The sequence below is a fragment of the Bactrocera dorsalis genome, chromosome 3 (genome assembly GCF_023373825.1).
Source record: "Bactrocera dorsalis isolate Fly_Bdor chromosome 3, ASM2337382v1, whole genome shotgun sequence".
NCBI classification, from domain to species: Eukaryota; Metazoa; Arthropoda; class Insecta; order Diptera; family Tephritidae; genus Bactrocera; species Bactrocera dorsalis.
This window is the reverse complement of record NC_064305.1, coordinates 44,525,207-44,539,569: the sequence shown is the minus strand read 5'-3', so window position 1 is coordinate 44,539,569 and position 14,363 is coordinate 44,525,207. Positions and strand designations below refer to the sequence as shown.

The window sequence follows — 14,363 nt, the reverse complement described above, 5'->3', positions numbered from 1 at the left end:
AAGCCTCGGATGAGAAACCCCCCTTTCGATGACGACCATGGCAAACGAAATAAGGACTACGATTTGAGGGCATGCATCTGGAATGTCCGGTCCCTTAATTGGGAAGGTGCCGCTGCCCAGCTGGTTGATGTCCTCGTGAAAATAAAGGCTGACATCACCGCCGTCCAAGAAATGCGATGGACGGGACAAGGACAGAGACGAGTAGGTCCTTGTGACATCTACTACAGTGGCCATATAAAGGAGCGCAAGTTTGGTGTTGGATTCGTGGTTGGAGAGAGACTCCGTCGCCGAGTACTATCATTCACTCCGGAGAATGAACGTCTAGCCACAATCCGCATCAAAGCGAGGTTCTTCAACATATCGCTGATTTGCGCCCACGCCCCGACGGAAGAGAAGGACGATGTGACCAAATATGCCTTTTATGAGTGCTTGGAGCGCACTTATGAGAGATGCCCCCGCCACGATGTCAAAATCGTGCTTGGCGACTTCAACGCCAGGGTGGGCAAAGAAGGTATCTTTGGCACTATGATCGGTAAATTCAGCCTCCACGAGGAAACATCCCCAAATGGGTTGAGGCTGATCGACTTCGCCGGGGCCCGAAATATGGTTATCTGTACTACTAGATTCCAGCATAAGAAGATACATCAAGCTACCTGGCTGTCTCCGGATCGAAAAACTACCAATCAGATCGATCATGTTGTGATAGACGGAAGACACGTTTCCAGTGTTTTAGATGTGCGTGCGCTCCGAGGTCCTAACATCGACTCGGACCACTATATTGTTGCAGCCAAAATTCGCACCCGCCTCTGTGCAGCAAAAAACGCACGCCAACAAACACAAGGAAGGTTCGACGTCGAGAAGCTGCAATCACAACAGACAGCCGAACGATTTTCTACTCGGTTTGCACTCCTGCTCTCTGAGAGCACTCGTCAACAACTCGGTATAAGGGAACTGTGGGACGGCATTTCAAACTCCTTACGTACAGCTGCAACCGAAACCATTGGTTTTCGGAAAGTGCAAAAGAACAGCTGGTACGACGAGGAGTGCCGTGTCGCAGCGGAGAGAAAACAGGCTGCCTACCTCGCAACGTTACGATCGACCACAACACGTGCGGGATGGGATAGATACCGAGAGTTGAAGAGGGAAGCGAGACGCATTTGCAGACAGAAGAAGAAAGAGGCCGAAATGCGTGAGTACGAACAGCTCGATAAGCTGGCCGACAGGGGTAATGCTCGAAAATTCTACGAAAAGGTGCGGCGGCTTACAGAAGGTTTCAAGACCGGAGCATACTCCTGTAGAACCCCCCAAGGTGATCTAGTTACCGATGCCCAGAGCATACTTAAATTATGGAGGGAACACTTCTCCAACCTGCTGTATGGCAGTGATAGCACAACACCGGGAGAAGGCGAACCCGATACCCCAATCGATGACGATGGAGCAGACGTTCCATTGCCCGACCATGAAGAAGTTCGAATAGCAATTGCCCGACTGAAAAACAACAAAGCGGCAGGGGCCGATGGATTGCCGGCCGAGCTATTCAAATACGGCGGCGAAGAGCTGATAAGGTGCATGCATCAGCTTCTTTGCAAAATATGGTCGGACGAAAGTATGCCCAACGATTGGAATTTAAGTGTGCTATGCCCAATCCATAAAAAAGGAGACCCCACAATCTGCGCCAACTACCGTGGGATTAGCCTCCTCAACATCGCATATAAGGTTCTGTCGAGTGTATTGTGTGAAAGATTAAAGCCCACCGTCAACAAACTGATTGGACCTTATCAGTGTGGCTTCAGACCTGGTAAATCAACAACCGACCACGTCGGCGACGACTGTTTGTCGCACTCGCGACTTGGCACTCACGTCACTGTTGACAGTCATAACTTTGAAGTTGTAGATAATTTCGTCTATTTAGGAACCAGTATTAAGACCACCAACAGTGTCAGCCTGGAAATCCAACGCAGGATTACTCTTGCCAACAGGTGCTACTTCGGACTGAGTAGGCAATTGAAAAGTAAAGTCCTCTCTCGACGAACAAAAGCCAAACTCTATAAGTCGCTCATAATTCCCGTCCTGCTATATGGTGCAGAGGCTTGGACGATGACAACAACCGATGAGTCGACGTTGCGAGTTTTCGAGAGAAAAGTTCTGCGAAAGATTTATGGTCCTTTGCGCGTTGGCCACGGCGAATATCGCATTCGATGGAACGATGAGCTGTACGAGATATACGACGACATTGACATAGTTCAGCGAATTAAGAGACAGCGGCTACGCTGGCTAGGTCATGTTGTCCGGATGGATGAAAACACTCCGGCTCTGAAAGTATTCGACGCAGTACCCCCCGCGGGAAGCAGAGGAAGAGGAAGACCTCCACTCCGTTGGAAGGACCAAGTGGAAAAGGACCTGGCTTCGCTTGGAATATCCAATTGGCGCCACGTAGCGAAGAGAAGAAACGACTGGCGTGCTATTGTTGACTCGGCTATCATCGCGTAAGCGGTGTCTACGCCAGTAAAGAAGAAGAAGTATTTTTCCCACCGTGTCTAGCATGCACAGTGGTCGGTACGAGTTTGCTTCTCCAGACGATTTGTTTGGTTTGGAAATAAGCCCTCGTAGGCACTTTGCGAACAGTCTTGTGAACGGGTCAGTGTTGTGTTTAATGGCTATCTTTAGGACCTTGTTACGTATGCCGTCCAGCCCTGATGCCTTGTTATTGGCGAACCGTTCTGCTGCCTCTACAACCTTTTTGTCCGTGACCGGTGTAGGTATTGTTCCGGTTTCTTCTGAACGATATTCTTCTGACGGTTGCGCGGGAAAGAGGGTTTCTACTACAGCCCTTAGTAGTTTGGCCTTTGTGTCCTCGTACTTTTGTCATCACTATCCTGTAGGCATCACCCCGTGGATTTTCGTCTAGTTTATTGTACAGCTCTTTAAAGCAGCAGGTCTTTCTCCTTTTAATAGTTTTTTTAAGGTCGTTTCGCTTCCTCTTAAAGCATTCCTGCAGCACTGCGTAATTCGTCGATTGTCGCCTTCTTTGGCATAGACGCCTTGCTTTGTGATATTCGCTTCGTAAGACTTCAACTTCGTCATTCCCCCAGTATGCAGGCTTTCTGTGCGTGCCCTGCCCTTTTCTGCACATAGCGGCGTCACATGTCTTGCTAATGTGTCGTGTTCATTGTTATATTTGCGATGTCTCGTACCAGATTATCTAGAACTCTTTCGTTTTCGTTTTTTGGACGCTCGGTAGGATGTAGCAGCTGTAAAAGTTTATGCCACAGATTTTTGCACGTGTGTAGCAGGCTTGTCCTGATAATGGCTTGTTCCTACAGACCCACACGGCACCTTTTTCTATTTGGTCGGAGCTCCAGTTTTCATTACCCAGATTTCTGTACTGCTCGCTTAGTATTGCTATGTCCACTTTTTGCTCAAACACCTATAGCACTTCTTAGGGGTCAGTCTCTCCCTGATACGGCAAACAACCCATCCTATTTTTATTTTCCTCGCGTCAAGTAGGAATCTCGCGTGGTGAGCAGAGAGGCTTAGCACGGCTGTTTGCGTGCCCGCATACGCCGCTCTGATGTTTTTATTGATGCTTTATCAATATCGTCTAGCTCCTTTTTTTGTGCACGTATAGCACTGCAGATGTTGCTTCAGAGGTTATTTCGTCTAGGTCCCGCACCTCTAGAGCACCTATGGTAGGCTTATCTATTTTATATATTCTATATTCTCTTAGGCTGTCTTGGCTCCTCTGCATGGGTGACTTTGTTTTTCTTCGGTGTGGTCCGTCTTTTGGCCTACTTTTCGTCACGGGGTCTTTTTGGTGTTACATCCGTGTCCGGTGGCATATTCAGAAAGTTTCTTCTTTCTTTCATTTTTATGTGCTCATTCTGGGCTTTTCCATATAGTACTCCTATGTTACTAAGAAGGTCGCTTATGTTATTATTGATGGTTCGCTGTGGTGGCCGCATCATTTCCGTTAGCTTCTTAATCTCTTCTCCTAGTTCTCTCATGCAGTCTACCCATGAGAGTACTTGCTTAGCCAGTGGTATGCTATCTTGGAAGGCTGCTTTTGCCCTTGTCGGCTTTTCGACACTCAGCGCGTTTGTGAGCGATCTACCTAACCTTGGTGCGCGTTTAAAGGGGTCTATATCCGAACTTGGTGTTCTCTGAGAGTTTTATTTCCTTACTAATTCCGTTATTTTTTACTATAGGTCCGCTACTCATCAGAGTGGCATAGATGTTGCTACTGTTGTCACTGTTGCTCGTAGCGTTGGTTGTATTGTTTCTCAAAAAATTATTCCTTATCTTCTGTTTTGTTTTACCAGCGCATCGTATGCAAGGGGGCGGGCCGAAATAGACAGGAACGGGTATACCCTCGGTGTCTATGCTCCTACCACAGTTCCCTGAGGCCTGGAACGGTCCCGGACACGGACGGACCAGCGCTCGCTCGCGCCAACGCAGGCTACTAATCCTACGCCCAATGCACACTTTTTGACCAGAGCCCGAAGGAGCTGGTTACAGGCAAACAACGTGGCTAACACCTCGGCAGAGCAAGCTTACATCACCCATCTTTCGGTGTTTTGAGTCGATATGTAGGAAATTAATATTGTTGTTCAGCGACCGTATGTTTTGTAACGGAATATCTCCGAACACAGTTGCGTTGCTGCATCATAGCTTGTAAATGGTAGCGGTAGCTGGCCGATAGACGATTCGACCTTTTGCACATTTGCACATGCCAAAGCCCCTAAAGATATTATGGCCTCATCTAATAGTTCATAGTTATAGTTGTTAGGATTGATCCTTCACACCCCCAGATCGAGCGTTTTGAGCTCACCAAAAATTTGTTAAGGCATTTACATTTCGCCTCGAAACAGTTGACTAAATGCACCCGACAAGATATTTAGTCACACCACGTGTGTGTCTATTGGGCACTGTCTAGTAGTGATGGCCGATATCCATCGTACGTACGAAACATGTGTTTTTAATGTGATACATCGTGTGATCCGTGCGCTATTATATTTTGTTGTTGAAATTCCAATTTAGCAAAATGAGATTACAAATTGAAACTGTATGAAAACTGGTTTTTCCCCGGGGTTTAGTATGGAAAATAAATTGTGACATAAATAAAATGATAAAAATCTTAAGTTCAGTAATCCATGAAACGGATTTTAATTATGTATAAGTCAGCAGGAGACGGACAAGTTAGACTAATGATCAAAAATGTTAGTTCCTATAGACTACTTGTTAAACACGTGAAAACAAAGAATATTACTTTCTACAAATAGCATGAAAGAGCTTATTAAATTGTAATTAAAAATCTAAGGCATAAAGTACGGAATATTGTCAACATTCGAAGTCGTCAAAAAAGCAACCGTTGCAGATGTTTTTTTTTGTTGATATTAAACTCTATAGTAAGAACGAAACAATATATGATTTGAAACGCTTTAATAATGTACTTGGAATCGTAGGGTCATCTATTAAATCGAGTTACATTGCGCGAAGTTATCGCTGTCAAAAATTTGGATGCACAAAGTGTGGGCTTAATCCTTCTAATCGACAATATCCCAAGAGCATAGCTCACCAGCAAAATGTGTTAATTGTCTTGTAAGGCATCCAGCAAATTAAAAAAGTTCACTTTGCAAAAAATTTAAACAGCAACTTATTAAGCAAGTAGAAATGACATAATTTAATAAACATTATAACCATCCTAATTAACCATGCAAATAAATCTAAAGCTTCTGCTATGGTCCGCCACGATTAAATGTAAAACAACAGTATATCATAACTTTTTCAACAACCATCGAGACTTACCAATTCAAAAGGAAAGGAGTTATATAAATGCATAACACATGATCATTGTTATGCTGTTGTATCTACTGGTCCTCTGATCCAAGTCAAATACCTGATCTATTGTGCTTTATTGTATATAAAGGAATTTCAGAAAATTTTGTTACGGTAAACACACAGTATAAACGCACAAGAAGGCAAAAGTTAATAACAGCGTAAACTGAGATATAGATTACTTCCGTCAGTACCAGGATGCTTGCATAAATTAAATTCACATATTAGAAATGAATTTGATCTAAATACTGCAAAAGTCATTCCCTCGACTTTTCATATCAATGTATTCCCAATAATCAATCGCATTTTCCTCATAAAACCTATCTTCCCTCTAAATTAAGAGAAAAAAGAAGCGCAAATTAAGAAAAGTATAGCAGAAGGCGATTATAAGAATCAGAGTCTCGGAATTTCTCAAAAATCTTGAAGTTGAAAAAAAACGAGCACAGTTTATTAAAAACAACGAAATATTTAAAACATCCAAGAAGAAGAAATGTGCTATAAGCAGCACCAATGGGTCGTGAAAATCTGACACAAGTAAAGCTCAAGAAATTTGCTTCCAATCAATAGTCCTACAGATAAAGAAGAAGTTATGGTCAAATGGGCTTTCCATAAATATACATACAGTTAGTCACATAAGTAAGTATACACCAGCTCTGTCTTTACAAATTGTTGGAATTAACGTATTTCTCCAATATATGTATATTCAAAAAAAAATTTCAAGGAATTTACGTATTGGCATGCGCTTTTATAAGCACACATATTGAACCACCAATTGGAAGAAGAGAATAAAAGCCGTTTTTGACGAAATAGATTTTTCCTCATATTAGCTCTTTTCAATCGTAAAACTACGCTTCAGGTTGAAAAAAGAAATAAAAACGTCACACGCCATTGTAATACTAGCAGCCAAAAAAAAATGTAAGTTGGAAGAAGGTAATAAAGCATGGATTTATTTCTTTCTTCCAACTAACAACCTTTTGTCATACAATTAAAGGTCATTTTAATTTGACATTTTTATTCACTTAAACCATTAGTAATAACTGAATTTGATTGGCTGGTTAGCCGGCTGCTTAGATCATCGCGATTTTGTTTTGTTTAGTTATTTAGTTGACACCTGACCTTGAATACAAACATTTGTGGTGCGCGTCGTTGTGATTACTTAAAAGAAGAAAGAACAATGTCAACTGAGAACCAATCATCTGATGATGAGATTAACATTCCAAAAAAGAAGAAAAGAGGGGTACCAGTAATTTTCACCTTTATAAAAAGAAAATACAAAAAACACAGCGTCTATTGTGTCAATCGTACGCAAGTACAAGCACAGGGAGGAGAGTAGAGGCAAAAAGCAATAAAGAACGTGATTGTAAATGCAAAAAAGTGCACTCATCAGTTCAGAAATATATGTACATAGACAAGCAATAATGGATACAGTTTATAATGGACGACCCAAAAATGAGCAAGACATGTATCTTATGAGCCTTATTGAATGCTCAATTATAACCCGCCGCCGCCAATCGGACAATGAGAATAAAAAAAAAACGGTGAGAGTAGCTTTCATTACTTTGCCATGAAAAATACTAAAAAGATAAAAGTATGTCGTGAAGCATTCTCCATATTATACGCTGTGAAAAATAAACATATATTCCGATTGACTCGTCTTATCACCGAAGGTAAATCCCCAGAAGATCAGCGTGGTAAACATCGTAAGGAAATAGCTTACCAAAAGAAGCGAATGTTGCGATCGATCCTGATATAGATGAGGATTAATACAATATCTTTTTTATGTTATTAATATAATAAATGCTAATATTCTTTAATATTTGTGTCTTTATTTTCATAAATTTTCAAAAGGGAATAATTCCAAGAATTTCAAACTACCCTAACTTTTGTTTTTCTTTACATAAAATATTTTTTTTAAAGCATATTATCGGCAACAATGTTTACTACATTTAATTTTAAGATATCATAGGTATTTGATCTATACGTTGAGAGTAAATCAGTTTTTTCTAATTATCTCAGTTCGAACTTTTTGTAATTATTCCCTTCTTCCAATTGGTGGTTCAATTTAACTGTTGATTTTAAAACCCGTTAGGCACGCATGGCTTTTTTAGTGATGAGAATGAAATTGATATCACAAAAGTTAGTATACAGAGTGGGTTGCTTGGTGATTATGTGTATCTTATTTTTCGTTTTGATTTACAAAAGTTTAAGCAATTTAAATAAACAATAGAAAGAGAGTTTAAACAATTGAAGAAATATAGGTTTTTTAATTTATGACATAATTTTCAGCAATGGCACCGAGAGGAAAAAAGATTTCTGACGATTTGAAAACTTTGATAATAAAATATCACAAAGAAAATAAATCTGTACGTGAAATCGGTCGTTTAGTAGATAAAAGTTGGGGAACACAGCAAATAAGTCGCGCTCTGGTCGCCCACGGGTCTTCAGTCATAGGGAAAATGCTTAATTGTACGCAAAGTAAGAACAAATCCCAAGATTAGTGCCCCTAAAACAAAATCTGAAATGGAAAATGAGATTGGAAAACAATGTAGTACCCAAACTATTCGACGTATATTGTATAATGCTGGCTATCATGGACGTAGTATTAGGAAAAAACCTTTCGTGAGTACCTTTAACCGACATAAACGGATCGCATTTGCAAAAGATTACGAAAAACATGATCAAACATTCTGGAACCTAGTCATATTTTCAGATGAATTAGTATAAGTAGATCCGATGGTCGTGAAAAGGTATGGAGAAAAGTTAACGCAGAGTTAGATCCTATGAATATGACTGGCACTGTTAAGTATGCTGGGGGTTCGGTCATGGTTTGGGGGTGCATGGCGTGAAAAGGGGTGGGAAATTTGTTTTTTTATTGAGAATCCTGTGGACCGAAAAAATAATTTAAGACAAAGTGCTATTAAATTGAACATGGAGGGGTCAGCAAGACAATGACTCCAAGGACACATCGAATATTGTGCGAGAATGGCTTTAATATAACGTGCCAAAACAATTGAAAACACCGCCACAATTACCGGATACAAACCTTATCGAGCATTTATGGGAACACTTAAAGCGTCAAGTGCGTAAACATTCGATAAAAAATAAAGAACAACTAAAAAATATCCTTGACGAGGAGTGGAATAAAATACCGCCAGCAGTAACACAAAACTTTGTAACATCAATGTCATCGCGACTTAAAACTATTATTAAGTCTAAAGGATAACCTTACCTAACCAAATATTAGAATATAACTTTAATACTGCCTTTTACTTACTTTTCTACCACTTAATCTATCGTACACTTACTTTTGTGATATAAATTTATATCAGATTTTGTATAAAATTAAAAAAAAAAAGTTATTTTAGTCATTCTGTAAATATTTTTGTACTGGAGATGATCCCTACGTTTCTTTTAAGTAAATAAAGCTTTATTAATTTTATTTTGTGTTATTTAACAAAACTGTTAGGTGAATAATCCCGTCGTACCTAGTGTATACTTACTTATGTGACTAACTGTATATCCATCAAAAGTTGAATAAGAAATAAAGCCACTTAGTAAAACAAAAGCGGCAGCAACCAAAGATTAAGACAAAAAAAATGTATTGCCTTCTTGGTGAGAAGTCTGAACTTAGTTTGAGTGCGGACATACAGTGACCAATAAAGTTTACAGACACTTAGTTCTATTAAATTGCGACACGTTTATTTGTTTTAAAATGAATAAATTTTGTGGTTTCAGTTACACTCGGTTAACGGCCATGATAGAGGAAACAATTTTCGTTTTTGAAAAAGTTTTACTAGTAAAAGCCCAAGGTCTACTTAAAAACTAGCTCCAAAAAATTGTATTAATAATAGTTTAGTATGGAGTATACTGTAAAGGCGTAAAGAGTTGGAGAATATTGTATGTCGAATACCTCACAGAAATTTGGAAATATCAAAGAAATTGTGTGTGCTATTTTGTGTGTGTGGATTTTGAAAGCTTGAAATCAAAAGCTAATGAAAATCATACAAAATATGAATATTAAATAACTTTATTACAAAATGTGTTATGTTAATGGCCTGAATTTGAAAGACTACTTATTCTGTTTTTATCATCCCATTCACCGCGCCCACTCCAGGAGTATTAGTAAACCAGTGCGAATTAGGCAATTTAAGTAATTGATTTCTGTGTTAAATGCATATGATGCTTTTACATGAGTTTTAAGGTCATGATAAATCTCCTGTTGTTCAAATAATCATTAAATTCTAAAAATTTGTTTTGGATATATTCCATTTGATCAGAAACGCAAAAGTAAATTACGCTAGCTATATGCCTTTGAGAATATATTAATAATATGTATCTAGTATGTGTATATTATTTATAAAAAAAATTAAACCATTACTAAGAAAATATATTCCAAAACTTTTTATTTCTTTCAGATTTCCATAAAACTCATCCCTATGTTATTTCCGGAAGCGTAGATCAGACCGTAAAGGTTTGGGAATGCCGTTAATTGCATTGATGGATTACTTTTACCTATAACCAAGCGACATCATTTGAATTTCAGAAGTAAAATTATATAAAATAGATTATCATACATATGTAATTCAATACGATATAATATATTTATTTAGTAATGATTATAGTATAACGAAAATCTTATTAAAATATTATTTATTTTAAAGCAAGAACTAGAGCAACTGATGAAAAATTTAAAGAGCAAGTATATTAATGTAATATTATAATAAAAGTAAATAACAAAGCTTACAGTCGGTAAATATAAATAGATACTTATATATAAACAGTTCTATTCAATATATGCTTTTACGTCTTTTTTAATTATACATACTTTAGTTTTCAGCTAAATAAAACATGGTTGGATTAATATTTGGAGATATATTGCTAATACTGTCGTTGATTGTTCAAATATATAATAAAACATAAGATCGATATATTAATACTTTTTAATTTATTCGAAAGTTGGTTTTTAATTATGCTAAAAATAAAATTCAAATCTCGCAGTAATGTAGCTTGAATAAGTGGATGCTCAATTTAGTGGGAAGCATCCACCACTTTATTTTTAGTTCAATAAGCACCCAGTAATTCGGTAAAAGAAAACACATTAATTTGATAGATGTTAGACTCTTTAGGGTTAACTTTATAGAATTTTATTAAACTCAGAGATGTAAAAAATGATTGGGCATGGTAACGACCACCATATCACGCAGGACCGCTGAGATTCGAATTATATCTCGTGGCGCACAGGACTGGCAGCGAGCAGGAATCGTATGGTGACGACGTTGTTAGCGAAAATTGCGACGCGCGGGATGGTTGTCGGAAAAGGAATGTGTTGAGGACGAAAATTAATGTGCGGAGATCGAATGTTGATGTGTTGATGCGAACTGTGTGTAACGAAGTGACCTGCTTTTTCCTTGTCCATCCTTTTTGCGGAGTGGGTTGGTTTACTGATGTGGTGAGTTGTGTTTTAGTGTCATCTGCTGTGGTGAACTGAGCTGATTTATTAAGGTGCGCCAGTTTTTCCGGGTAGAGTGGGCGGATGCTTAACTCATTTAAACATCCTGGGCCCCCTGGGCAAATATTTTGCCTAGTATTGCGTATGTATATTAGGGTGATTCAAAAAAAATTTTTTTTTTTTTTTTCAATTGGTACTCGCAAAAATAGGTTCCTAGACACCTCTAAGAAAGCCTCTCCAAATATGAGTTTTTAATTGTAACGGGAAGGTCCTCCGCCTAACGGTTTTCTATTTTTTCTTATTATCAGATAGAAAAATTTATATCTCGCTTCCAACTACTTGAAAAAATATCTCGTTAATTAGGTTTTGTACGAAATATAATGCTCTAAAATATGGTCTCTTATGATTTTTTCGTAAACCCAACCGTTTAAAAGATATTAACGGTTGAAATTTGACTATTTTTGGAAAATTTCTTTATTTCTTATTAATTTTATAACTCAATGAAAAAAAATTATTATGAATGATGAAACTCATAGTTTTGTAGGAAATTTACTGCTCTATAAAAATGGTCTACTGTAATTTTTCGATAAAGTTAAGCGTTTACGAGGTATTCATCGTCAAAAATCAGTGCATATTAGGGTGGATCAAAAAAAATATTTTTTTTTTTTTCGTTTGGTACTCTGAAAAATGGCTTCCTAAGCACCTCTAAGTTCTTCTTCTTCTTTACTGGCGTAGACACCGCTTACGCGATGATAGCCGAGTCAACAATAGCGCGCCAGTCGTTTCTTCTCTTCGCTACGTGGCGCCAATTGGATATTCCAAGCGAAGACAGGTCCTTTTCCACTTGGTCCTTCCAACGGAGTGGAGGTCTTCCTCTTCCTCTGCTTCCCGCGGCGGGAACTGCGTCGAATACTTTCAGAGCCGGAGTGTTTTCATCCATCCGGACAACATGACCTAGCCAGCGTAGCCGATGTCTCTTAATTCGCTGAACTATGTCGATGTCGTCGTATATCTCGTACAGCTCATCGTTCCATCGAATGCGATATTCGCCGTGGCCAACGCGCAAAGGACCATAAATCTTTCGCAGAACTTTTCTCTCGAAAACTCGCAACGTCGACTCATCGGTTGTTGTCATCGTCCAAGCCTCTGCACCATATAGCAGGACGGGAATTATGAGCGACTTATAGAGTTTGGCTTTTGTTCGTCGAGAGAGGACTTTACTTTTCAATTGCCTACTCAGTCCGAAGTAGCACCTGTTGGCAAGAGTTATCCTGCGTTGGATTTCAAAGCTGACATTGTTGGTGGTGCTAATACTGGTTCCTAAATAGACGAAATTATCTACAACTTCAAAGTTATGACTGTCAACAGTGACGTGAGTGCCAAGTCGCGAGTGCGACGACTGTTTGTTTGATGACAGGAGATATTTCGTCTTGCCCTCGTTCACTGCCAGACCCATTTGCGTTGCTTCCTTGTTCAGTCTGGAGAAAGCAGAACTAACGGCGCGGGTGTTGAGACCGATGATATCAATATCATCGGCATACGCCAGCAGCTGTACACTCTTATAAAAGATTGTACCTGCTCGATTAAGTTCTGCAGCTCGAATAATTTTCTCCAGCAGCAGATTGAAGAAGTCGCACGATAGGGAGTCGCCTTGTCTGAAACCTCGTTTGGTATCGAACGGCTCGGAGAGGTCCTTCCCGATCCTGACGGAGCTTTTTATGCTGCTCAACGTCAGTTTACACAGCCGTATTAATTTTGCGGGGATACCAAATTCAGACATCGCGGCATAAAGGCAGCTCCTTTTCGTGCTGTCGAAAGCAGCTTTGAAATCGACGAATAGGTGGTGAGTGTCGATTCTCCTTTCACGGGTCTTTTCCAAGATTTGGCGCATGGTGAATATCTGGTCGGTTGTTGATTTACCAGGTCTAAAGCCACACTGATTAGGTCCAATCAGTTTGTTGACGGTGGGCTTTAATCTTTCACACAATACGCTCGACAGAACCTTATATGCGATATTGAGGAGGCTTATCCCACGGTAGTTGGCGCAGATTGTGGGGTCTCCTTTTTTATGGATTGGGCAGAGCACACTTAAATTCCAATCGTTGGGCATGCTTTCGTCCGACCATATTTTACAAAGAAGTTGATGCATGCTCCTTATCAGTTCTTCGCTGCCGTGTTTGAATAGCTCGGCCGGCAATCCATCGGCCCCTGCCACTTTGTTGTTTTTCAGTCGGGAAATTGCTATTCGAACTTCTTCATGGCCGGGTAATGGAACGTCTCTCCATCGTCATCGATTGGGGAATCGGGTTCACCTTCTCCCGGTGTTGTGCTATCACTGCCATTCAGCAGGTTGGAGAAGTGTTCCCTCCATAATTTAAGTATACTCTGGGCATCGGTAACTAGATCACCTTGGGGGGTTCTACAAGAGTATGCTCCGGTCTTGAAACCTTCTGTAAGCCGCCGCATCTTTTCGTAGAATTTTCGAGCATTACCCCTGTCGGCCAGCTTATCCAGCTGTTCGTACTCACGCATTTCGGCCTCTTTCTTCTTCTGTCTGCAAATGCGTCTCGCTTCCCTCTTCAACTCTCGGTATCTATCCCATCCCGCACGTGTTGTGGTCGATCGTAACGTTGCGAGGTAGGCAGCCTGTTTTCTCTCCGCTGCGACACGGCACTCCTCGTCGTACCAGCTGTTCTTTTGCACTTTCCGAAAACCAATGGTTTCGGTTGCAGCTGTACGTAAGGAGTTTGAAATGCCGTCCCACAGTTCCCTTATACCGAGTTGTTGACGAGTGCTCTCAGAGAGCAGGAGTGCAAGCCGAGTAGAAAATCGTTCGGCTGTCTGTTGTGATTGCAGCTTCTCGACGTCGAACCTTCCTTGTGTTTGTTGGCGTGCGTTTTTTGCTGCACAGAGGCGGGTGCGAATTTTGGCTGCAACAATATAGTGGTCCGAGTCGATGTTAGGACCTCGGAGCGCACGCACATCTAAAACACTGGAAACGTGTCTTCCGTCTATCACAACATGATCGATCTGGTTGGTAGTTTTTCGATCCGGAGACAGCCAGGTAGCTTGATGTATC

The 14,363-nt window shown here is 40.1% G+C and overlaps 1 protein-coding gene across 2 annotated transcripts in view; it reads left to right on the top strand.

The window, feature by feature from the left end:
- The window catches only part of LOC115066313 (lissencephaly-1 homolog), a 174,429-nt gene extending 163,646 nt beyond the window's left edge, over nucleotides 1-10,783 (top strand). For both annotated transcript variants that reach the window (XM_049451364.1, XM_049451365.1), the window contains exon 9: nucleotides 10,251-10,783. In XM_049451364.1, the coding sequence (XP_049307321.1) occupies nucleotides 10,251-10,324 (74 nt within the window). In that variant the 3' untranslated portion in view covers nucleotides 10,325-10,783. The remainder of the gene's footprint in view (nucleotides 1-10,250) is intronic.
- Nucleotides 10,784-14,363: the final 3,580 nt, after the last annotated feature.